Below are 26,741 nucleotides of genomic sequence, written 5' to 3' on the forward strand. Positions count from 1 at the left end.
CAGATTAGGTTTCCAGGTCTGAGTCAGGAGGCAAAGTCAAGTTAACCTTTCACACTGCCCTCTATGAAATTGACATTGAAACCTTTTCCATTGTGAAGAGATAATCAGGCACGAACCCCTTCTGTGTGGCTTAAGTAATGTGGAGAGCCTTTCACAATCCCTCTGCACACAGATGAATATCAGCTGAAGTGGAAATATAGAGAACTGTTACAGTCTCAAAATTACTCTTTTTCTTAAGCCAGGTAGCCCCCAAATGGCATGGAAGCTGGCTGGGGTTGGGTGTAATGACTTTGACTGACAACCCAATTGTATGTTCTAAAACATAGATTTGAATTTGTTTGCAGTAGAGTTAACACACCTAAGGTCATATTCTTCCCCAAACATAAGGTAGCACAAAGGGGCTGTAACGGCTTGCTGCTGTTTTTGCTCTTTGGTCAATCCTTGCTTGATGACAAAATATTGGGCCAAATTTTGAAGTACTCACTTCGTTTTAACTTGGGCAAATTGTTAGTGATTTCAGTTGAATAAGGACTTACTGGAACCCTAATAAGGATTTTAGGGTTTGACTAGCTGTAAATAAAAGTAGACTAGGAAAGAATATTCTTAGCCTGTGACTACTTGCGTCATCTCCAATTCAGAAAAGCATTTAAGCATGTGTGTTGCAGTGCTTATTTGTTTTCCTGAATAAGGATGGACTTAAGCACATGCTTAAAGCTTTCTTGAATTGGGACTTTCTCCTTCCAACAGGGTATTATATCATTTCAGAAGTCCAAACTTTTCTTCACTATCTGGTATATCTCCGTTGAAGTAAATGGCTTTACCTCAGGGATGAATATGGCCCACTGTCTTTAGATCTTCTGGGGGTAATAGAAGGGATATATTTTTTCACAAGAATTCAGTCTTTATGTGGGCTTTAGCCAGTTTTTATTCTTGAAATTTTAGGATTGGAGCCTCCAAAGGACAAAACGATTATACAAGAACAGCTGCGCAAGATCTCCTTGCCTCTCTACAGTATTCTTTCAGCACTTACTATCCTAGGAATGATCATGGCCAGTGCTTTTTTGTTCTTTAACATCAAAAACAGAAATCAGAAGTAAGAAATGTACATTATCTTTTTCCTTTTCTTTTTTTTCATATTTAAGTATCACATTTGTGGACACTAAAATCATATGAAGAGAACATCACATCGGGAAGACCATATTTTTAAAATGTTATTTGTTTTAATTGAAGTTACTATACAACAGCTTTGTATTGAAAGATGTTAACTATCCATTCGATCAAATCCTTTTATTCTGTTTGAAAAATTAATCTTTTCCACTGTGTTATTAGCATAAACCCTAGCTAATTAACCAATGTGTAAATTAGGGAGTAGCTTTAGCAGAGAAGATCAAAACCCTTAACAATCAATATGCTTACCCAGACTTTTTTGAAAGCACAATTAATTTGCATGTTTCTAGATTTCCAGTGGAATTCCACAAGTGGGGTCGGCCATCTGTTTAATTAATTTTATAGGAAACTGTTCATTATGCTTTGAGTCATCTAACTGTTGTCTTTTTCTATTTAATGCACCGTCTGCGTCTGTCTGTAGGCTAATAAAGATGTCCAGTCCCTACATGAACAACCTTATTATCCTTGGGGGGATGCTTTCCTATGCCTCTATTTTTCTTTTTGGCCTTGATGGATCCTTTGTCTCTGAAAAGACATTTGAGACACTTTGCACAGTAAGTAACTTCAAATTCTCTAGCTTAAGAAGCTCTTGCAAACAGGTTTATGTTTTGTGCAAAAGGGATAATTTTTAGCACATCATATGTATGTTCTCCGTGAATTATTCTGTACGTTTTAACACTGATTCTTTTACTTCTTTTGCCAGGATTTTCACAAATCTGGATCCAAATTCTGAGCAGTCCAGAGCACCTGCATCTGCTGTTGAAGCCAGTGGAACTTGCAGGTGCTCAGAACTTCTCAGGGTTTGGTCCATGGTTCCAGTCTTAAGTGTAACTGCACTTCTAAATTTCGAAATTATATATTTATTGAAAGCTGCCTGTGTAGAGCAGCATCTAATCAGAACTGTGGTCTATTATGATTTTCTGAGCATACATGTTTTCTTTGTCATCAATTAAACATTATTATACATTTCCTGATTGTAGCCTACTACAGAATTTTCTTCCAGTCCTCTCTAGACCCAAAAGAAGTTCATTTTACGCAAGTATTCTAGAACTATTTTCAAGCTTGGTTGTAAACTATTGCAGGCACCAATCCAGCAAATACTGTCACACATGTTTAACTTTACACAAGTGATAGTCCATTGACTTCAGTGGAAAGATGATCTCTAAGATAGCTAGTCCACTTTAGAGTAGGACTAGGATTTTAAACTGAGGACTTGTCTTTATGCAGAGTTTCACAAGTTAAGTAAGGTGTGATTTTAAATTGATCTAGTTAAACCAGTGCAAAAGGCCATGTGGACACTCATTTTGGTTTACTTATAGTCAGGTAGGAACAGGTTTTAGTTAAGCCAAAGTTAGCCACTCTAAAACCAAAATAAAATCATCCACACAGGGGTTTGTAACCAATTAACTAATCTAATTTAATTAAACTGATGGAAGTCCATGTATAGACCAGGCTTGAGTCTACAATTAAACAGGGAACCAATGGAGCTTATTGGTCAGTATTGCCAAGAAAGAGGTCTACTGCATGCTGCAAAATTATGGAGTTTCCAAGTAAGTTACTTTGTCAGCCTCAGGTAGAATGAGTTGCATAAGGTAAGAACATATGTACACTTATGGCAACCACGATTACAGTGCGACATTTTGATTATAGCTTGTCATGACATATACGGTAGAAATATTATTTTAACAATTGACCATAAACCTTTATTTAAAATACAAGGAACAAAACTGAGGTACTTTCTTTTGCAGCTGCTATACTGCTGTGATGATATTTTATATTGGTCAGATATCTTTATGACATTCAATATTAATCCTCTTTAGAACATGGGAGGGCAGATGATCTTTCCAGTTTTCCTGTAGACACAGAGGCACCCCAAGCAAAATTCAGAAAATGTCCTTTCTTCAGGAATAAGCTGTACTCTTCAAAGAAGATAGGGCAGGAGATAAGAGGAACATACTTACAAGAAAGGATAAAGGACATTCTTTCCAAAAATAACACAAATGATACTTAAATTATACAAAATCATTGTCATTGAACAAAACCGTAAGATTGTACTCAGCCACCGGTGCCTGAGAATATTACATCTAATGTTTGAATTAAGATGCTTCCAGATAAATCTATAGAAGAAATTAAATATTATGTGACTTTATTTTTCATTGTTCTTTGGTTAGTGAACATTTGCAGAGTATTAGGAAGGTGTTTAGTGTATGTAATATTCACAGAAAGGCTTATCACCTCTTAGAAGTTTCTGAACAAGTCCTGCCCTAAAGTGCACTGATCATCTACTGAGTTTGTTCTGATGGTGTAATGCTGGCAACTTAATATCCTTAAACCAGGAGCTCTGTTAAAATAGGTGGAATCAGTCTCTTTAGTTTAAAATTTCAAGGCAAAAAATGATGTTAAAATGGAGTTATGGATAAGAGTATGTAACCTTAATTTAAGATTAAAGGTTAAAAAAATATGACAGTGATGGTGCAATTATCTCCAGACCAAGCATTATAAACCCAGAAAATTCAGTGTTAAGTTTACATTAAAAATATATGTGAACATGTTAAGTTAAAAAATGCACATTTAAGGCATTCAGACAACTATTGCTTGTTGGAAAAACAGAGACTGAAATTTAAATACTTCAGTAATCAAGTTAATTTCACTGAAATTTTGTTTCAAAAGGGAAAAAAAAAAAGTTCCAGTAATGTGAAAACATCCTATTTTGACCTTTTTGGAACAAAATAGTTCGATTTTTTGGCTTTGAAACAACTTTTCAATTTGATTTTTTAAAATTTTATATTGTATATTCCAGTGCAAAATAAAAAATAAAAACCAATAGTGAAACATTTCAATGTTGTCGAAACTCAATGTTTCAGTAGATTGCAAAACAATTTTTTTCAGCATTTTCCATTGCAGACAACTTAAAAGTATTCAGGTTTTTTTTCTCCAATTCAAAATGAAGCCAAAATCTCAAAATCTTTTGTGAAATGGAATTTCTATCCTTTGTCCAGTCCTACAGACAATCTTTATTGTGGCCAGTAGTGACAGTGACGCCATGCAATAATCATCTGATTATAATTAAGGCATTTTAGCATCCACGGTCCCAGATTAGATTAAACTGTTTCAAGACACTTTCAGTTTTTTCATATTTTTTCCTCTTGTGGTATCACTGACCTGTAAAGTTAAAACTGTGGGCTTAATTTATAGGCTTGATGCAGGAGTCATTGAGTAAAAATTCTGTGCCCTGTGTTGTGCAGGAGGTCAGACTAGATCATCATAATCTAGCCTTAAAATCAGTGAAGATGAATTAATGAATACTACATTTGTTAAAGAGCATATTTTTAATTAATTTAATTGTAAGCTACTAAATGGATTTATTTGTAAAATCTCAGAAAATATATTCAGTACTCAAAGTGCTGTAAATTTGGAGAGAACATCCTCTATTTTTTCCACAGAAAACAAAGAGGTTCAATCCCTGTGTTCTTTGTAAAACAGAACTGAGTTTTAACAATGGAGTCACAACTCTCATGTGCACAATGGAATTGCCAGCAGTGCCTCAATGCTAAAATATTTCAGTTGCCTAATATCCTTGTGTAATTGCTCTACTTCCTGTTTTTCAAATTCCTGGCCAGACTTTACACTATTATTCTAAACACAGCAAGAAATTAGTTGCAATTTACTGCACTGGTGACTCATTAGCAGCTTTAATTTTTTTAATTTTCAAAGATATTGCTGTGTCTGTTATACACGATCTTAACTAAAGACAGTTTTCATTTATAAGACAAAATGACAAGCAAAACTGATGTATTACATATGGAAAAAAGATCTGTAGAGACTACCAAAGAAAATATTTAAGTAGTTTAAATATCTTATTTCACTGAATAATAAAAGGAGAAGGAAAAAATCTTCAAGCTAGACCATAAATAAAAGGCATTTATCCCCTTCTTGGGGTTTGGCTTTATTGTTTTCTTACATATTCACGATATATAAAGATCAGCTTACCATTTCCCCAAAAACATGACTGTTTCTAGGGGTTTCCAAAACCACGCAGAAACATTGGAATTGCCCTACTGGATCAGCCAGGTGGTCCATTGTCACAGACTGCCAGGCCCTTTAAGGGGAGTCAGGCTCATCCTGGCCTGTGACCTAGCAGTCAACCCCCAGGTAATTCTGATTTGGTGACTCAGTTACAATTAGTGTTCCCAGCTGGGAAATAGTCCAGGAGACCCATACAGATTGGGAAGAGAACTCAGTGAGAGAGGAGACCCAAGAAAGCAGAGCAAAGCAAGTTCCCACTCTCTGGGCTGGGGCAGGTGAAGGCAGGCTGGAGAAAACCACAGGGATTAAGTTAGGCTCCTGTGGGATGCCCCGAGACCCACCCTCCTCCTCAGGTTTCAGACCTGGAGCTCCAGCCTAAGCAGGAACATCCACATGGCTATTTTTAGCACCATAGCGTAAGCCTTGCAAACCCAACTGTGTGTGTTGCAGAAGTCACCAGAACCCTGCCAGACCAGCAGTGTCTATCTGTACCTAGGACTCACATGTTATATGCAATCAGTAAACATTTTTTGCACCCCACTGTGTCCATGTGCTTCCTTCATATTACGTTTGTGTAAAGAAAAGAAAATACAACATTATCACAATGTGTAAATATTTGCACTCTCTATGGAAATGCCACAATACCTTGAAAGAAAAGTGGAATACCATATAAGAATAGATTATTTAAAAAAGAAACTAAAGAACAGACATTTAAAGCATTTCAAGCTTTTGTGGAGCCAAAAGATGTGACTTGGGGATAATGCAATGGAAGGTGCTGAAATTTGTGAAAAACTACATAAAAACTAGTATAGAAACTAATTCTGTAGTATTCTCCTTAAAAAAAAATCAATTTCAAAGCATTATAATGCAGAGATGTGGCTAAAAATTAACTTGTACAGAGCCTAACCACTAGTTCTTTTCTTGGGGCAGATGGGAAAGTGGTGTATGCTGGGATATACAAGCACACAGCAGAAGCTTTTGAACTTCTTGCATTGATGAGGAGTCCTTGCCAGTTAGGTAGGGATGGTCCTTGTGTGCTCCTAAAGCTGCTCACAAAGTTCAGGTGATTTGGCTCCCTAGTGCAAATTATTCCTGGTTAGGGCAATCCTAAGGAGCAGTGTTTCTCTGTAGTACAGATTTTATTGTTTTCAGAGGGTGCTGTGCTTGATGGATTTGCTGAATTCTTCTACCACCTGCCCATAACCTACATCTTCATTTATTCTGTTTACAGATATGTGGCAAATGTAGAATCCTGTAATTGTTTTTGGAGGTGGGTGGGTGTGACGTGGTATGACATCATACCCGATAAACTTTTGCTAGCACTGAATGTTTTCAGGCAATTTTTGGATTCATTACAATACCATTTTTATTCTGCAATGTGCTTGTCACAGGAGGATATGGTATATTGCATTTGCTATGTTGAAATTCAAAACTGAACATTAACAAGAGCCCCAGTTCAGCAAAGCACTTAAAGTGTATGATCAACTACTTTGCTGAATAGGGATGCAATTATACATGAGTTTACGATGAGTATATGATCAAGTGCTTTCATGAATTAGGGCCAGTGTTCCTAAACTCAGTTACTGCTTCCATCTTGCTATTTCCTCTTTTGTATGCAAAGTTAATTAAGTACATTCACTATATACTGTACTCAATTTCTGTGTATTTACAATAGGTGGCAAACTGCATTCCATAATGTCAGCTGCGGTGTGATTTAATGTCCTATCTAGAATAGAACAGGCCAAATGTCCTGCAATAAATGTCCAATATGCATGGACTGAAAATTAGCTGAAGGCTAAGCAAAGGGAAATCATAAATAGCACTGAGTACTGAATTGTGAGGAGGTGTCCAGGGCAGTACTGCATAGATTTATAGCATCTTTATTAATGATAATCTGGAAAATAGCAAAACACTACTTCAGTTAAATTTGCAGATACAATCAACTAGGAAGTGTTCCAGAGGATAAGGAGAAATACTTCAAAGAGGCTACCTTTTATTTTTAATCTTACAGTCACTATGGTATCTGAGCACAAGAGAAGCTGGAAATATGGACTGAAATCAAATGTGATGCAAACTGAAAAAATGCAAGCCAGTGGAAAAATAATTGAGAAAACAGCTATCAAATGGTCAAGAGAGTTTTGGAAAGCAGAAATGCCATGAAAGTGTGTGGTGCCTAGATACTAAACTAATGCGCACATTGGAAATAATTAAGATAGAATACTAAATCTAATAATATATGGACTTTCGTACCACCTTCAATTGGAGGATATTTCAAAGTGCCTTACAAACAATTAGTTAAGCTTAGCAATGCCCTGTGAGCTTGGTACTGGGCTCATTGTGGGCTGAGAAGGCTAATGTGTCCCTAAGGGTGGGTCTGATCCCAGCTTCCCTCAAAATGAGCAGCTGTATGTCCCTCAACCTGTGCAATAGATACACAACCGCCATTAATATCATCTGGGAACATATGAATGGGGAGGGGGCTGTAAAGGAGCCAGTTGTGACTGTCTGATCTAGCCATTCTATACCAGCCTTGGCATAGTTTGCAGCAGTTTTGGGGCTGCTCTAAAGTAGACCTGCTCTCTTTTCAAACTGATGGGATAAGACCTTCTGCACGTAGCCTGTGTAGGAGCAATTAGCGAAGACTTTATCATGATGCTTCACAATGGTCCACTTAGTCTTGATAGTCCTCCTTGATAGGCAGGGAGAACAAGTTTAGAGCAGGCCTTTTTTACAATTATAAGCAAAACTTGCATATTACCTTTGTAGCATGGGATCCAGATGTTACAAGTAGGATTAATACATGCAGCAACTTGTAAGTCTTTCATAGAGTCTAAACACTAAACACATCTAAACACAACTTTAACACCTCTCTTGAACAATACTAACCTACAGGGGAGCTGGTCTGGTTTCCAGATATGAATTTGTCAGTACTCGGCTAACGCCTACAGCGTCGGCAACAGCTGGCACCAGGTCTGCCAGTGACACATCGAGCACTTCTGAAAATCAGGCCCTGTATTCCTTGGATTCAGTTCAGTTATTACAGGGGACAATAAAGGTCACCTAGCCTCCATATGAGGAAGTTTTTTTGAGTGAAATACTCCAGTCAGAGAGAAACGAATGTGCTATACTTTACAAGATAACTATGTCTATGATATAATTTACATTTTTCTTTACAAAATCTAATGTGTCATCATGTACTCTGGCACAAAGAAACCTAGATATAGGCTATTAAAATTTGGAAAATGTGCCTGGTAAAAAAATTAAATATAAGTACTGCAGCATCTGAACCAGTTGTACATTTTATTGACTCTTGACATTACCTGCTGAACAATCCGTCCCACATTCAAAACCATTGGGACGTAAGAGCACACATACCTCTGTCTGGTTACTGTATTTCTTATGCTCTCGCCTCTTATGCTTTCCAGTTATTTCTTTATTCTTTCAGCTTTTATATGTGCTTCATTTTCTTTCCCTCAAGTTCAGTTATTTTGACGGGGATTTTCAGTAGAGCCAAAGACTGTATGGCACTGTCAGAGTGACTGGCCCCTGTGAATAGGTAGGTGAATAGTAGGTCAAGTACCCCTGTGCCAGGACAGATGTGCACATTTGGCCAATTAAGAGAGTGGGGCTCCAATTGGGGGCTATCAGAAGCTGGGAGAGACTTAGTGAGTTGGAAGAGACTTGGTGAATCAGAGCTGCCTGAGTAGGAGTCATGGATAGGGGAGAGCTTCTAGAGACTATATGTTTGGAACTTGGGAGAAGGCTGAAGGCAGGAGAGCAGTAAGAGAAGTTTTCTGTCTCCAGGCCAAAGAGCCAGGGCTGAAGAACTGGAAATAGAAGAACCATTAGATGGCTAGGGGGAGTAAGGCATGCTCCTTTGGTAAAAAGATTTCCCAGCAGAGAGTCTGGTGGGGTTCCTGCTGGCAAGACTAGGCTTATACTCCAATAGGAAGAACTGGGGTGGTTGTACTGCTACAAGCACAAGGGAGGACAGCCAGACACTCTGGCTGTGGTCAAAGGTGCTGGTGTGTTATATGTGGGGTGTTGTGGGCTGAGTGAGCTTAACACTGTTTCCAGTGGCATGACACATTATATGTGCTTGGGACTCAGTTGTGGACAACTTGCCCAATATTTTATAAGGAGGGTAGTATTGTGTCAAGAGGGCTTGATGGAGTTACTGGGAACTCTGAAAAAGGAAACGAAGGCAGTTGTGCCTGTCATGCCATGGGAGGCCACTGCAGTTGGGGAGGCCCTATAACATGTACCAAATTCCCACTGCATTTCAATGGCATTTGGGCATCTAATTTTCTTAGGCTTCTTTTTAAAAATGACAGCTGGGGTTTTCAGCCAGCCTTCCTGTGTTTTGCTTGCTCTCTTGTTTTTCTTTTCTACATTTTAATTTTAATCTATGTGTTTTGTGTAACCATTTCCATGACCGCCACAATCTGTGCTGCTCGCTCAGAGCCTCATCTTGCTCCTGTTAAAGTCAGAGAGAGTTCTCCAATTGACTGTAATGAGAGTAGGTTCAGCTTCTATCTTGATAAGTCAAATTTCCTTCAAACAAATTATAGGGACAAAAGTTTTAAAGCTAAATGGATGGTCCACATGCTGAACCAAGTACACATTGGGTCACCAGAGAATGTAAGGCAGTAATTTGCGATTCAAATTTATTAATGAAATATTTAGTACATTTTACCTCTCCTTCAGTAGCAGAATGTCTAGATGTTAAAGCCACTTGTAGAATCATGAACAATTAGTATATAATCTAACATTATTACTGGGGCAATTGAAAATGGCCTAAAGTTTATTACAAAGGTCAAGAGGGAAGTCTACAGTATGTGAGAGAGAGTGAGAGCACAATAGTTGATTTGTGTGGAAACAGCAGTTTTGAATTTTCTAACATTATTCCTGCACACTTTTTGACAGTACTGTGCAGATACCACAGACTCTAAGGAATGCATTGAAAGACTTAGGTATGTCATAAAAGAGCTTGATTTTTTTAAAAAAATCATGTTGAACTGTAAGTGCACATACTCAAATGTTTGTGGCCTGCGTTTTCTTCTCCTCCCACTGGAATCTAATGGAGTTTTGCTGTTGACTTCAGTGGCAGCAGGATCAAACCCAAGGTGAACAGATGTTTCTATAAATGTGACCATTTCTATTCATTCTAATGTTTCTTGTAATGATACCAGTCCCACAAAGCACTTATACAGGTGCTTAACTTCAGGCATCCGAGTAACCCTACTGAAATCCATGGGATTGCTCACCTGTTTAAATACCTGTGTTAGTATCCAGCTGGATCCAGCTTTAGAGGGGGATTGCAACAGTAATAACACTTATACACTGCTGTATTTTTCCAGAGAATAGCTCAAATAAATGGAAATGTTATTGTCAGCGAGGGAAACTCCTTATTTTCAAAGAATTCTATATTGTGATTTTTCTCCAAGTCTGGAGAAACAAAAGTACTGGCTTTGATGGGAGTCCTGTATGCTAGCAGAGGGCAGAATTTAGCACACTGTTGTCTTGGGTGAACCAATTTCACTGTTCACGTCATGGCACCTTTCTACCCTCTCCACTATAAATCAAAGCAATATCTTAACTATATTAAGCAAAAATAATTGAGAAATAGGATCATGAGTCATTATTAGTTTTGTCAGGTTCTTTTAGCTTTGTATCTAGATCCAACACAAATGATGATCATTTCTCTAAAAATCAGATAAGATAGAAACTGATCATGATGTTACTGTACTCAATGTACAGTAAATACCTTGTTTTACTCTGTGTTTTATGAATGATGGCAGAAAAATGGAAGGTTATTTCTTTTAAATTAAAACCTATTTTCATTTTAAAATCATCCTCACATGCTTGGCTGCAGAGATCTCATTCTGAGAAAATTATTTTTAACTAGGAGGGTTTCCACTACAGCCAATAGGCTATATAATTATAATATAAATTAATCCAAATCATAACCTTTTTGTACTGAGCATAGTAAAAATAACATTTTTTTCTGAATTATGAACATAATTGAATTTATTAGTATCCCCAAGGATAACTGCTACTTGAGTAAGGACAAAAAAGAGCTTTACTAGAGATATTAAAATATCAAGTATCTGTCTGACAAAATATCACTATTGTGTACTCAAACGTATTGAATATTTATTAACACATTTGAACATCACATACAATTATCACACTGTAAAGGGGCTAGGCCGGGGCTCAACCCTCTCCGGGGCGGTAGGGAGCCACACCGGCTCGCTACACACAGTTAACTTTGGGGGAATTTGTCCAGCCACCGGAGTCTCCCTCGGCAGCCCTTGTGCTAACTAGAATGAGCACCGTAGGCCTGGGCCCTGAGTCATAGCGAGGCACCAAATAGTCAGTAGCTCAGGCAGGGGCTGAGCAACACAGCATGTGTGAATTAGCCCAGGCCTCCAAGGACCTGGAAGAGGGGGAGACTGGAGGGACGCAGGCCCACCCACTCCACTGCGTCCCAATCCGGGGCCCTAGCAGCAGCAAACGACCTGCTGCTGAGTCAGTGGGGATCCTGACCGCAACACACTGACATGCGTTCTGGCAGAGTTACAGCCAGACGAGGGTCGGCTGCCCCCGGCTACTTCCTGAGTCCCCTCCTTCCGGTACCTGGGTCACGGCGGTGTTCCCTGGGGGAGTCCAGCACCATGGGCTCCTCGGGGCAGTGGACCAGTGGGAGGTCCAGCCACTCCCCTGGGTAGCTGGCGCAGGGCAGGTCTGGCCAGTCTTGGCATGGACCTGGGGCCGTGGGGTTTTCCGAGTTGTGGACTAGGCTGGCTACATCTGGCCTCCCCAGCGGCTGGTTCTCTAGTGAGCTCTGAGGGCCCGCCTTTCTACTTCTGGGTCGCTGCCTGTCCCTCTGAGGGGTGGGCTCAGAGCATCCTGGCTCTGCCCACTGTGGTGTCTGGAGGGGCTCGACCCTCTTCGGGCAGCAGGGAGCCACACCACCTCGCTACACACACATTTTAGGAAAAGAACCCGTTGCATGCTGACTAGAAGAGAAATCACAAACCAGTAGCCTAAAAACTGTGGTATAACGTGGATTTTCGAAACCAATTGGAGTTGACTTAACTCTGCTATATTGAGGTGAATAGCAAAACTGCTATCTATAAGATACACCTAAAGATTTTACATTCTTTGTAAACTTTGATTTTTTAATTTTTTTTTTTTTTTGCCATCCTGGATACCTTTCTCCAATGATTTCTACTCTCAATGTCTCATTCACCTTATACATTTTGGTCTCTGCCTGGTCATATGTGTACAAAGAGAAAAGGAGTACTTGTGGCACCTTAGAGACTAACCAATTTATTTGAGCATAAGCTTTTGTGAGCTACAGCTCACTTCATCGGATGCATACTGTGGAAAGTATAGAAGATCTTTTTATACACACAAAGCATGAAAAAATGGGTGTTTACCACTACAAAAGGTTTTCTCTCCCCCCACCCCACTCTCCTGCTGGTAATAGCTTATCTAAAGTGATCACTCTCCTTACAATGTGTATGATAATCAAGGTGGGCCATTTCCAGCACAAATCCAGGGTTTAACAAGAATGTCTGAGGGGGAGGGGTAGGAAAAAACAAGGGGAAATAGGTTACCTTGCATAATGACTTAGCCATTCCCAGTCTCTATTCAAGCCTAAGTTAATTGAATCCAATTTGCAAATGAATTCCAATTCAACAGTCTCTCGCTGGAGTCTGGTTTTGAAGTTTTTTTGTTGTAATATCACAACTTTCATGTCTGTAATTGTGTGACCAGAGAGATTGAAGTGTTCTCCTACTGGTTTATGAATGTTATAATTCTTGACATCTGATTTGTGTCCATTTATTCTTTGACGTAGAGACTGTCCAGTTTGACCAATGTACATGGCAGAGGGGCATTGCTGGCACATGATGGCATATATCACATTGGTGGATGTGCAGGTGAATGAGCCTCTGATAGTGTGGCTGATGTTATTAGGCCCTGTGATGGTGTCCCCTGAATAGATATGTGGGCACAGTTGGCAACGGGCTTTGTTGCAAGGATAGGTTCCTATGTTAGTGGTTCTGTTGTGTGGTATGTGGTTGCTGGTGAGTATTTGCTTCAGGTTGGGAGGCTGTCTGTAGGCAAGGACTGGCCTGTCTCCCAAGATTTGTGAGAGTGTTGGGTCATCCTTCAGGATAGGTTGTAGATCCTTAATAATGCCTTGGAGGGGTTTTAGTTGGGGGCTGAAGGTGATGGCTAGTGGCATTCTCTTATTTTCTTTGTTAGGCCTGTCCTGTGGTAGGTGACTTCTGGGAACTCTTCTGGCTCTATCAATCTGTTTCTTCACTTCCACAGGTGGGTATTGTAGTTGTAAGAATGCTTAATAGAGATCTTGTAGGTGTTTGTCTCTGTCTGAGGGGTTGGAGCAAATGCGGTTGTATCGCAGAACTTGGCTGTAGACAATGGATTGTGTGGTGTGGTCAGGGTGAAAGCTGGAGGCATGTAGGTAGGAATAGCGGTCAGTAGGTTTCCAGTATAGGGTGGTGTTTATGTGACCATTGTTTATTAGCACTGTAGTGTCCAGGAAGTGGATCTCTTGTGTGGACTGGAACAGGCTGAGGTTGATGGTGGGATGGAAATTGTTGAAATCATGGTGGAATTCCTCAAGGGCTTCTTTTCCATGGGTCCAGATGATGAAGATGTCATCAATATAGTGCAAGTAGAGTAGGGGCATTAGAACAACGCTTCCTCAGCTCTCATCCCCTAAGTCAGCCATAAAAATGTTAGCATACTGTGGGGCCATGCGGGTACCCATAGCAGTGCCACTGATTTGAAGGTATACATTGTCCCCAAATGTAAAATAGTTATGGGTAGGGACAAAGTCACAAAGTTCAACCACCAGGTTAGCCGTGACATTATCAGGGATAGTGTTCTTGACGGCTTGTAGTCCATCCTTGTGTGGAATGTTGGTGTAGAGGGCTTCCACATCCATAGTGGCCAGGATGGTGTTATCAGGAAGATCACCGATGGATTGTAGTTTCCTCAGGAAGTCAGTGGTGTCTCGAAGGTAGCTGGGAGTGCTGGTAGCGTAGGGCCTGAGGAGGGAGTCTACATAGCCAGACAATCCTGCTGTCAGGGTGCCAATGCCTGAGATGATGGGGCGTCCAGGATTTCCAGGTTTATGGATCTTGGGTAGTAGATAGAATATCCCAGGTCGGGGTTCCAGGGGTGTGTCTGTGCAGATTTGATCTTGTGCTTTTTCAGAGAGTTTCTTGAGCAAATGCTGTAGTTTCTTTTGGTAACTCTCAGTGGGATCAGAGTGTAATGGCTTCTAGAAAGTGTTGGAGAGCTGCTGAGAAGCCTCTTGTTCATATTCCGACCTATTCATGATGACAACAGCACCTCCTTTGTCAGCCTTTTTGATTATGATGTCAGAGTTGTTTCTGAGGCTGTGGATGGCATTGTGTTCTGCACAGCTGAGGTTGTGGGGCAAGTGATGCTGCTTTTCCACAATTTCAGCCCGTGCACGTCGCGGATGCACTCTATGTAGAAGTCCAGTCTGCTGTCTCAACCTTCAGGAGGAGTCCACCTAGAATCCTTCTTTTTGTAGTGTTGGTAGGGAGGTCTCTGTGGATTAGTATGTTGTTCAGAGGTGTGTTGGAAATATTCCTTGAGTCGGAGACGTTGAAAATAGGATTCTAGGTCATCACAGAACTGTATCATGTTCGTGGGGGTGGAGGGGCAGAAGGAGAGGCCGCGAGATAGGACAGCTGCTTCTGCTTAGCTAAGAGTATAGTTGGATAGGTTAACAATATTGCTGGGTGGGTTGAGGGAACCATTGCTGTGGCCCCTTGTGGCATGTAGTAGTTTAGAAAGTTTAGTGTCCTTTTTCTTTTGTAGAGAAGCAAAGTGTGTGTTGTAAATGGCTTGTCTAGTTTTAGTAAAGTCCAGCCAGGAGGAAGTTTGTGTGGAAGGTTGTTTTTTTATGAGAGTATCCATTTTTGAGAGCTCATTCTTTATCTTTCCCTGTTTGCTGTAGAGGATGTTGATCAGGTGGTTCCGCAGTTTCTTTGAGAGCGTGTGGCACAAGCTGTCAGCACAGTCTCCTTCACTCTCACAAATCTTGGGAGACAGGCCAGTCCTTGCCTACAGACAGCCTCCCAACCTGAAGCAAATGCTCACCAGCAACCACATACCACACAACAGAACCACTAACACAGGAACCTATCCTTGCAACAAAGCCCATTGCCAACTGTGCCCACATATCTATTCAGGGGACACCATCACAGGGCCTAATAACATCAGCCACACTATCAGAGGCTCATTCACCTGCACATCCACCAATGTGATATATGCCATCATGTGCCAGCAATGCCCCTCTGCCATGTACATTGGTCAAACTGGACAGTCTCTACGTCAAAGAATAAATGGACACAAATCAGATGTCAAGAATTATAACATTCATAAACCAGTCGGAGAACACTTCAATCTCTCTGGTCACACAATTACAGACATGAAAGTTGTGATATTACAACAAAAAAACTTCAAAACCAGACTCCAGCGAGAGACTGTTGAATTGGAATTCATTTGCAAATTGGATTCAATTAACTTAGGCTTGAATAGAGACTGGGAATGGCTAAGTCATTATGCAAGGTAACCTATTTCCCCTTGTTTTTTCCTACCCCTCCCCCTCAGACATTCTTGTTAAACCCTGGATTTGTGCTGGAAATGGCCCACCTTGATTATCATACACATTGTAAGGAGAGTGATCACTTTAGATAAGCTATTACCAGCAGGAGAGTGGGGTGGGGGGAGAGAAAACCTTTTGTAGTGGTAAACACCCATTTTTTCATGCTTTGTGTGTATAAAAAGATCTTCTATACTTTCCACAGTATGCATCTGATGAAGTGAGCTGTAGCTCACGAAAGCTTATGCTCAAATAAATTGGTTAGTCTCTAAGGTGCCACAAGTACTCCTTTTCTTTTTGCGAATACAGACTAACACGGCTGTTACTCTGAAACCTGTCATATGTGTACAGTAATTCTTTCTCCATGGAAATCTGTAGGAAGCCATTATCTACAATAACATTAAGTACATTTGTTTGTTAGCTGCTTTCAGAGGGCTGTACTCCAGCCACATCCTCCTTGACTTCTCAGTGGTCTTTGGTGTCATTGATGACTTCCTACTTAAAATTCTGCCTCCATTGCTTTTGAGGCATTGTTCTATCCTGGTTCTCGTTCTAAGCTTCCTCTTTCCTCTATTTTCCCATTACTGTTTATAAGACCACTATCTTCTCAATCACTCAAGGCCACAATCTAGATGATATCTGTGATTCGGTCCTCTCTCTCTAAGACCTATACATTCAGGCCATGTCCATGTCTCCCAACTTTTATCTATATGATATTTTTTTAAGATCAAATCTTTTCTGTTTTTTCCAGACTACCCAGGCTCTTGTTCCGTCCCTCATTATCTCACATCTTGACTACTGTAATCTCCACCTATCTAACTTTGATGCTATCCACATTGGTCCCTTAAGTCCATTCAAAAGGTTGCTGTTAGGATCATCTTTCTGGTTGTTGCTCCAACCATATCTCCTTCTCCTTTGTGTCCCTCCTTCACTGCACCAAACACACTTTCCTTGGCATAAAGGTCCTTCACCCTTTAGTTCCACACTATCTATCAAATTTACTAACTTGTTGAGCTATTGGCTGCTTCTATAGCTCTCCCAAAGATGCAGGCCTTGATAGCCCTCTTGTTTGTTTCTTCCTCAAGCAGAGTTACAGACCAGCAGAGTCACACTTTCCTTTCTCCTTTTGCTATTCTGTAGTTTTTCCAAAGTTGAAGACATTATGAAAAGTTAGAGTAGAAAAGCAGGAAAACTGCAAAGGAAAACGTGGAGGGGAGAAAGAATTCAGTCTTCATTTTATTGCAATGGGAAAAAGAAAAATAGGAAAGAAAGGAGGGAACAAATTAGAAATTTTGAAAATTAAAAAAATCCAATAAAATATTCTGTAAAAAATTGAAGACAACTGTGCCATTACCCTGAGAAACATAATTTAAAATTTTCAAAAAAATGCTAAACTTTTTTACTATCTCTAGATACAATAGGTATTTTAGACTATTTTGAGAAATTTAAGACATTAAAATTACCTGTGAAAAACTAAAAGGCTGTGTCTTTGATTATATCTTAGGTCCGGACATGGATTCTTACAGTGGGCTATACAACTGCATTTGGAGCAATGTTTGCAAAAACCTGGAGAGTTCATGCAATTTTCAAAAATGTAAAAATGAAGAAAAAGGTGAGGAAACAACTGTTCCTGTCACAGATATGATGAAGCTGTTATCTGCTATTGTTATACCCCCTGAATACCCATACTTCCACTGATGCTGTGGAACACTGTCCTCTCTTTCAGAAAAATATCATATTGAAATACACTGAATAGTCAACATTTGTGTCCCTTTTTATATATCCCCTTCATAGCCTCTATATCAGAGGTTCTCAAATAGATCTACAGAGCCCTCCATGGTGTTCAATGGAATGAACTGTTTTGACAGTCAAGCTGTGGGCTTTGAAAGGATCCATGAGTCCAAGAGAGGGACATATATCTACAAACTGGTTCACAAAATGCAAAGGCTGGGGAAACCCTGCTCCTCACTGGTTTATATCCTATAGTTTATGAAGTTCCTCCAGCATCCATAAATCTCCAGGGAGCAGATCATCCGCTGGTGTCCCTAAGTCTCTGACGGCCAGATGTTGGGACTGGATGACGGGATGGATCCTTTGATGATTACTTGTTCTGTTCATTCCCTTGGAAGCATCTGGCATTGGCCACTATCGGAAGATAGGATATTGGGCTAGATGGACCTTTGGTCTGACCCAGTATGACCATTCTTATGGTCATATTAAGTCAGTTTGCATCACCTGGAATATAAATGTTGCAAACAAAAGTTTCTCATAGCTTGCTAGGAGGGGACGAGATAGAGTACTTGTAGGATTTTGTTCTTCTAGTCTTGATTGGAAAGGCAGGCAGTGACCAAGATCAATCAGAATTGAGCCACAGTAGTGGTTAGAGCCAGATTAGAAAAAGTAATATTGTAACCATCTTTTTGATCCAAAACATTTTGTAGATATAGAAAAGCCAAGCTAGAATTACAGTAGTTCAGACCTTTATCTAGTATGTGGTATCTCATGTTTGGATTGCTATATTGTTGTTTTTTCTAATATGGTTTCTTTACACATATAAAATGTTAGATGGTTTTCTTTAAAAACAGAAGACTAGGGACACTAGCTAGGGAGGGCTCTGAGGTACTACAGAGAATTCTTTTCCATGTGTCTGGCTGCTGGGAGTTGTCCACATGCTCAGAGTCCAACTGACCGACTTATCTGGGGCTGGGAAGGAATTTTCTCCCAGGTCAGACTGTCAAAGACCTGGGATGTATTTTTACTTCCTCTGTAGCATGGGGCATGGGTCACTTGCAGGTTTAAACTTGTGTAAATGGTGGCTTTTCTGTAACTTTAAGTCTTTAAATCATCATTTGAGGACTTCAGTAACTCAGCCAGAGGTTAGGAGTCGATTACAGGAGTGGGTGGTGAGGTTCTGTGGCCTGCAATGTGCAGGAGGTCAGACTAGATGATCGTGATGGTCCCTTCTGGCCTTACAGTCTATGAGACTCTATTAAGTTACTCATTTTGTTGGGAAAGTATGAATGGAAATCAGAATGAAAAAACAAAGCTGACAAACTATTGGCGATTGTCGAGCTAAAATCAGCAACCATACACAATTCTATAAATGCAATTATAATATTTTTGCTAACAAAGAAAAAAATAGAGCCACATAAACCTGAGAAAGGGGAAAGTTATGCTGGAAAATGCACAGGTTCACCTTAAAGATTTTCCTCTGTATGCCCTTTTCAAAGACCTGCATTTTAAGAGTTAATAACAATACCTTATTATTTGTACTATAGGAGCACCTGGTGGTCCAATTGTTCTACGTATTGTACACATAGCTAGTAAGAGTCTGACTGTACTCCAAAGAGCTTGCAATCTAGATAGGCAGAGGGACAGTTATCTTCATTTTACAGATGGGGAAACCAAGGCACAAAAAGATGAAGTGACTTCTCTTAGGTACACAGGAAGTCTGTTGACTTGGCCAGGAATTGAATCCAGAACTCCTGAAATCCAGTCTGGTGCCTTAACCCCAAAAACACTTTGTTACTTCTTATATTTTGGTTCTTAACCAGAGTTGTCTATATGTATTTTTATTCAGTGCAGAATATTTTGAATGACAAAAACAATTAAGAGCCAAATTATAGGTGCACTGGCTGGGATGAGAGCCCCTTCCCTCCTTAACACTTCCATGCAGAGGGCCACCATAATGTGCACGCTTATTCTAGCTGAGTCCAAGTATCCACTTTCCCAGAATCAAACTCTTGCTGCACAAAACAATGTTTCTTCAACATCTGAACAAATGTTCTGCCCACTGAATTCCACTGCTCCAGGTTCTGCTGGTATAACTGGAAACAGAATTTGGTTTATCATCTTTATTTCTAATATTGTGTTTATATTGTAGATTTTATCATTTGCACCAAAATATGTCATTTCAAAAGGTCTCTAACAGGAATGAATAATTCAGTCTACTGGGCTTTCATTAAGAATTCACTTTGCACTCTGACATGCCATTTGCCTTTAGACAGTCAAATGGCTCCTCACCTCTGACATTCAGTGACTCTTGTCTGTTAGTTATTAAATGCTGCATTCTGCAGCCCTTACTCACCCACTAACTAGTATCTTTTTCCTCAGCTAGTCCCATCAGCTTTAGTGGGAGTATTTGCACAGCAAGGCACCACTCAGGGACAGGGCCGGCTTCAGGCACCAGCGTTCCAAGCAGGTGCTTGGGGCGGCAGTGTTTCTGCGGCAGCAACAATTCGGCAGCAGCCCCTCTGTCCCGCCCGCCGTGGCGGCAAATCGGCAGCAGCTTCTCCCTTTTGCTGTCCGCGGCAGCAGTTTTTTTCACTGCTTGGGGCAGCAAAAACTGTAGAGCCGGCCCTGCTCAGAGAGCATAAGGTTGGCAGGATCTGACCTGAAGTGAATAACTTGGTTAATCCAGTCATTTATTGACAATTGTGCATTAAACATTTAAGTTTTTTTTTTTAATAAAAGCACAGTAGTGGGTGTTGGATAATGTCTTCAAATACCTAAATGCTGCCCAATAAACTGCTTTATCTTGAGAGATGCTGGAAATATGAAGGGCATCTCAGTCAAAACATTGGATTGCAACATAATTTACCTACCCTGTGAATTGAAATGATGTCTGTTTCACAATATTAATCACTTCAATTCCCTTCCCTTGTCCTTTCTTATTTTGGTTTTCCATTTCAGTATTTGAGAAGTATAATCCTTAAAAAGAGGACTATTTACTGACAAGAAAATGTAAATTAGCTAATTAGTTGTCAACACAAAATGTTTAATTGTACTGTGGTTTCCATGTTTGGTTTACCAAGATCGATAAGCTCTATTTAAGACAGGAGAGATGACTCAGAAACATGAAGTTCTTTTCTTGTACCACATGTTTTCCAGCAGGGACAGTACAATGACCGGCATTGTAATTCTACTTCAGATTTGAGAGTGGGAGTTGTCCCCAAAATAGAGTAACAGTAGCAGTAACCACTGAACTGACAGAAAATACACTATTGCCATTTTCGATCAGGTTTAGTTTACAGACAGGAAATAAATTAAAATAAATTATCCAAGCCTAGGTCATACACATTATAGCAAACCAAACAAATTGAAACTCTAATATTTTTAACTTGACAAATAACGGATATATCTGAAGAATGGTTTAACATTTTTGTTGTTGTTATGCCATGTTAGAACAGATCAATCAAGGAGCACAAAATTTTAAATGATTTGAATACCTTTTTGTTTAATACTTCATGGATAGTTCTGGGTCTATCTATTCATAAATGTCCAGCTTCAATAAAATGTTGCTTTTAGGTACATTACCTTGTCAGTCGTCATGGATAATTTAGGCTGAATATCAGGACAATATTATTAACAGTGAAATCTATTAGATTGTGAAATAGGCTCTGCATAGTTCTAGAACTCATCACTTGATTCATTTAAAGGAAGACCGAATAAAACAGCAGAAAAGAGAATATAATGAAAGGAACCATTTTGCATTAGTAAGGAGGACAAGTTTACCTAATAATTTTATTTCTACCTTTAATATATATGGTGCAGTCTATAAATAACTTTTTGATCTGTTTATATATTGACAGATTTCTTTCTCCTTCTAAAAAACTGTATAGAATATGAACTCGTATACTCAAATATACCTCTTATAGTAATGACACTTTTTGTCCTGCTGGTTTGGAAGTTATGTGGGGTACCACCATCACGTATTGTATGACAAAACCAGCTTGCACACAATGGTCCCTTCTGGCCATTGAATCTAACAACCAATAGCTAAACCGTAGGGGCGTCATTCAACAGCAGAACATATTTTAACTTATATTTTTAAAATTCTTTCATTTTTATGAAATTCTAAGGCACTTTCTGATTTGCTAAAGACATTCCTTTGATCTGAGAAGCAGATGAGAACCAGATGCTCCCTGCTTATTCTGCAGCTCCATGCCTGCTTTCTGACACCTCCTGCCCACTTCAGGCCAGGGAAGGGTAAAGATGCTAGCCCTGTCCCCTTCTTCAGAGCCTTGAGATAGATGGTGTGGCCCTTGGAATCTCCCATCCCTTGATGTGGCTGCTGTCTGGGACCCACCCAATTCCTAACCTAACTCCATGGGTTCAGATAATCCTCTTGCAGCAGGATTGGTGTGGTTTCACTTCCTGATGGTTTTTTACCCTGTGGGAGCTTGTAGCAGAGTGGACACCTGCTCAGGCCCAGAGGGGTTTAAAATAGCCCTGGGAGAGGTCTGGGGCAGGGGAAAAGCTGGGCTGATTGGCAGAGCAGCTGCAGCTGGGGGCCACGCCCCAAACAGACCCAGCAGGCCTTATAAAAGCCAGGGAAGCGAGGTGCAGAAGAACACTCTGTTTGTTGCTCTGAGAGGGAGAGGCCTGGCTGCAGAGACCTAAATAGAGGATCTAGTTTGGAGCAGGGTTGTGGAAAGGCCTGGGGAGCTCTGGCCTGGGAAGGCCTATTAGGTACGGGGGTTTCAGGGGCAGCCACGGGTAGGCAGAGGCAGCAGGTCCAAACCCAACCTTGCCTGTAATGAGTGGTTCATACTGCAGTCTGCCCCAGGGAGCAGGGGCTAGCTGGTGACTGGCAGGAGCTCACGACTGAGGTGAGGTGGGGATAGTGGGTGGGGGGTTCCCTTGGGAGGGGGAGACCCAGAACTGTGGGGGTACTGCCAGGGGGCAGCACCCAGTTAAAGGGGCACTGGGCTCCTGGGAGGGACATGGGAGCTAGCTGCAAGGCGAGACACTGGCTGACAGAGGGCGCTCCAGAGGCTGGAATGCTAATTCCCTGAGATGACTAGCAGGCGGTGCCGCCGGTGAGTCCGTGCCCAGCTACAGGGCTCTATGTACGACTGAGAAGAGGGGACAGAGATGGAGTGCGGTGCTTTGCCAAAGGACTGTCTGGTTTTCCCCCACCACTTTCATGTAGTGCTAGAGCAATACAATAGCTTCCACACTGTGGCTGAACTCTCTGTAGCTGGTGAGGCTAGTGGAATTTGTCCCTGCCTACAACATTCAGCTATCCTCTGTACCCAGTCATAGTAATCCAGTAATTGTCTCAATTAAAGAATTGATATGTTTTAGTTTTCATTAAGAGAAGTATTTTTTGGGGGCAGGGGGGATACTTGTTTTTGTTGGTTGGGTGAAGAAGCTTAAACTGGAGTGAAGATTCTGTTCAAACAGAAGTTTTTTCATTTAAAATGTACAACTCAAGTCCAGTGGAGATAAAAACAAATATTTGAAGACACTATAAACTTGGCTGAGAATATGATTTGTAATATTATAATTGGTTTAAACAATGCTCCACATTCAATTTTGTTTGTTTTACTTAATCCTCTACTTCTTTGCTGCAATTGTTCTTGTTTTTAAAATGACCAACAAAAGCCAGAATGAGCTTCTCCTGCTGCCAAGCCATTAACTGTCAAATGATACAGTATTCCCAGAGCACTGCTAACATCTTTGATCAATCTAGTGCTAAAAAGAAGTAATTTAAAAGAATCACATTAATTTCAGCTACATTAGAAACACAGAAGTACAGGGGAATCAGTTTTTGTCAAATGAAAAAGGACAAAGCCAGTAGAGAAAAGTTTTAAAAGAGCTCATTAGAGATAATGAAAGTAGACTAGAATTAATATTTACCAGAAAACCACTTTTAATGGGGGCTCAATCCTGCCTTGGTAAATCCCCTCTGTTCTGCTCCCGGCAGCTGAGGATTCTGCCCAGTGGGAGGAGGGGGAAGTTGCCCCCTTTCTGCACTGACAGAGAATGTGCTGGTAGTGAAGAGTAGGAGGAGGCCTGCTAATGGCAGGAAGTCATTGTGTGTTCTAGCATAGCCTCAGCAGGCAGAACTGCTAAAGGAAACCAGTCCTGCTGGCATAAATTAGAACAGTAGTGAAGCTGCTCTATTATACGCTGGGTCCTGAATATCCCCTCTGCTCCCTCCCCCGTCAGATGCATTAAACACAGCTCGGGCACCCTGAGGATTGAGCCTGAAGGCTAACACATTTTAAACAATAATTTCTTAGTTTCCATAATCAGTATTTGTCCTGTTCCAGTAAAATTTTGTCCATTGGCAGACAAATAAAATGAAGCATTGGCGATCACCATCTCTGGACCAGAATACAGTTTGTTGCCATCCACACTCGAAGCACAGTGTTGCTGGTGCTATGATATCCTTGACTCAACTTCATTCAAAACTTCCTAGCTTTGTCCATTGGTATCTGTACTTGCACCTGACATCTGGGTAGGGATTTTTTATGTGTAAATGATAGTACATCTTTTATTGATATTGTTGAGTATCTAATTGCTCACCATCACCATCCTAGACTTCTGCTGGCCTTGTTTTATCTTGATGTCAAAATGTTACATGGTAAAGGCAACGTGAATGAAGGCAGTGGAAACGAAAAGTATTATCTTCAAAGACTGGCATTTATGCTGTTTTGCTATCATTATTCCACTCTGTAATGCCACTACATCAGAGTCCCTGTGTATTTGTGATCATACTGCAAACCTGAAGTCCTCACTCATATATGGGGAAAGAGTAAAAACTAAACCTGTATTGTATAATCCAATGATGATGGGAGAAGGGATATGAAAATCACTTCTAAGTAGATAAAAGCTGTAAACATCAAGGAGCGAGAAGAATTATTTACAGAGGTCCAAGCTGGTAAAGCTATGTGTAGTACTATGAAATATAGCAAAGTAGTACTCTATTCAAGTTGAATATAAGGACATTAAAAAGATGTGAAAGTAAAGTGAATCAAACATTCAAAAGCTAGAAAATGCTAGAGTCAAGTTTGTCTTAATTTGGCCCCACTGAGCATTTTGGCCCGCATCCTGTAGAAAATCTGTGGCAGAGCCAAGGATAGAAACCAGCTCTCCTGAGTCCCAGTCCAGTGCTTTAAACACATGATAACATCCTTTTATCTCTTAGAACCCTTTGCCTCGTTCATTTTCCATCCTGTGTACTGAATGAGGCAGGGGTCCTTTGTAACAAATAGCTTGTAATCATTATAGGTGGGCAGGCAGCACTACCTATTAAGGTTACCCAACACTTTTCATTATAAGGTCTGTTTTCAGTTGCTTATAACTTTGCCAAACTTTCACTGCTTGAATTTATACAGGCCAGGTCTCTACCTCAGGCTGAATGTATCTGGAAAATTTCAGCCAAAAGAGTTCAGCTGCTTCTAATAACAAAGCTGTGCAACAATACATTATTTTGCCCAGGTTAAAATAGTATGGGGACCTTCTCTTGCAACAACTCTATGGCTGCAGCATCTTTCCCCTAACCAGAACTGTACCTCTGATTCTGTCATATTTCAACTTCCTGCTACAAAACCTGGAAATGCTAGAGCTCTTCAAATAGCTGGTTGGGGTAAAAAACACCCACTATTAAAAATACCTGTTTTTCCTTGACCTCATTCTCAGTAACAGCTGAGCCATGTCTCCTCATCCTGCATCACATTTGGAATAGCAGTGGTGGAGGGCCCACTCCTCTCTCAGAGGCAGGGGCAGAAAATGGCAGGAAACCTTTCCCTTCCACCTCCCATGGAGCAGGAACTATCCTTCCCTCCCCTCAGAAAAAATATGGGACTTTTCTCCCTCGAGAGAGGCAGGGTGACAGCACAGGTCCTTGCAGTACTTACCCCATCAGTTAGGGTGTGCATCTGTTTGGATAGATGAGCCTGGTCCACTGCCTTAATTTCTTAAACCGTACCCCACAGCAGAGGACTCTGTGATGTTGGTGGATGCCCCAGAATAATGGCTTTTAGAATTGGCACCGTTCATAGCTATTATTCCAGAGTATTTGCAGGCATGTGCTGTTTTAGGTACTCTCTGGTCACATTTTCAAACTTCTTTTCACAACTATGAGATCCAGAAATTTACTGTTTTGTTCAATGAAAGCTCCGAGTATGATGTAAACACTTGATTCCAGTAGGCAAAGCCCTAGGCACAAACCTATCATACCTGTGTCATAATTTGACCCTGCCACCCTCACACAGTTACCAGCTCAATGGGCATATTTGCGCGGAGCAGGGAAGGGAAGAGGCCCGGGCAGAACACACAACATTCAAGCTATCCTCAGATGGCAAACTGTCCTTTGGGGAGCATTGCCAGCTGATGCATGTTAAAGCAGCCCACAAACTGCTCTTATCTGTGCTTATGACTAAGCAAAGAACCAGGAAGCCATTCTTGTTGAACCCCGCTCTGCTGTGCCAGCACAAACAGTATGACCCTTAAGAATATCCTAAATATATCTCTCTACATTGGTAGAATTTATTAGAGAAATATATCCTTTCTATCAATTTTTTTTAACCATCCCATAGAGTTTATAGCTGGGATATAATTTCTATTAAATACTGTGGTTGGTTTAAAAAACCCATAGAAAGGTTATAATTTTCCACACTTTTCCCATACAAGTCTTAAAATGATGCAACAGCTGTCTCATTATTTCAGTTATCTAAAACTAGATTGAACAATGCACTAATAATGTATTAACAGGCAGTTCAGTAAATTGCACTAAGCACCTATCTTAAGTGCCTACATAACTTTGTAAATCTGGTCCTTTCTGCATTAGCATAATATTAGACTAGATGACCGAATTAGTTCTCTCCATGTCTAATTTCTATTAAGATACTTGTTCAGTAGGTAATTTTAAAATATTTACACCTTTTCAAAACATTTTTGTAATACAAATTTAGCTAGAGCTTTTTGTACTTACAGTAAAAAACTGTAATGGATTTCCCAGGGGGTGTCTCTGTGTTTGACTAAGTAAATCTGAAAGTTCATAAATCTTGGGGGAGAAAGAATAAGACCCAGATTATTATTTTAGCTAATCAGATTCGCACCACTAAAATGCAATATT

The 26,741-nt window shown here is 40.4% G+C and overlaps 1 protein-coding gene across 2 annotated transcripts in view; it reads left to right on the top strand.

The window, feature by feature from the left end:
* GABBR2 (gamma-aminobutyric acid type B receptor subunit 2) overlaps positions 1-26,741 on the top strand; it is an 844,982-nt gene that overhangs the window by 555,407 nt on the left and 262,834 nt on the right. Inside the window, exons 10-12 of one of the 2 annotated variants that reach the window (XM_084618280.1) lie at positions 943-1,093; positions 1,589-1,721; positions 17,376-17,483. In XM_084618280.1, the coding sequence (XP_084474406.1) occupies positions 943-1,093; positions 1,589-1,721; positions 17,376-17,483 (392 nt within the window). The remainder of the gene's footprint in view (positions 1-942; positions 1,094-1,588; positions 1,722-17,375; positions 17,484-26,741) is intronic. The other variant, XM_084618281.1, reaches the window with a different exon arrangement.

Source organism: Lepidochelys olivacea (genome assembly GCF_965140295.1).
Source record: "Lepidochelys olivacea isolate rLepOli2 genome assembly, chromosome: 2".
Lineage (NCBI taxonomy): Eukaryota > Metazoa > Chordata > Testudines > Cheloniidae > Lepidochelys > Lepidochelys olivacea.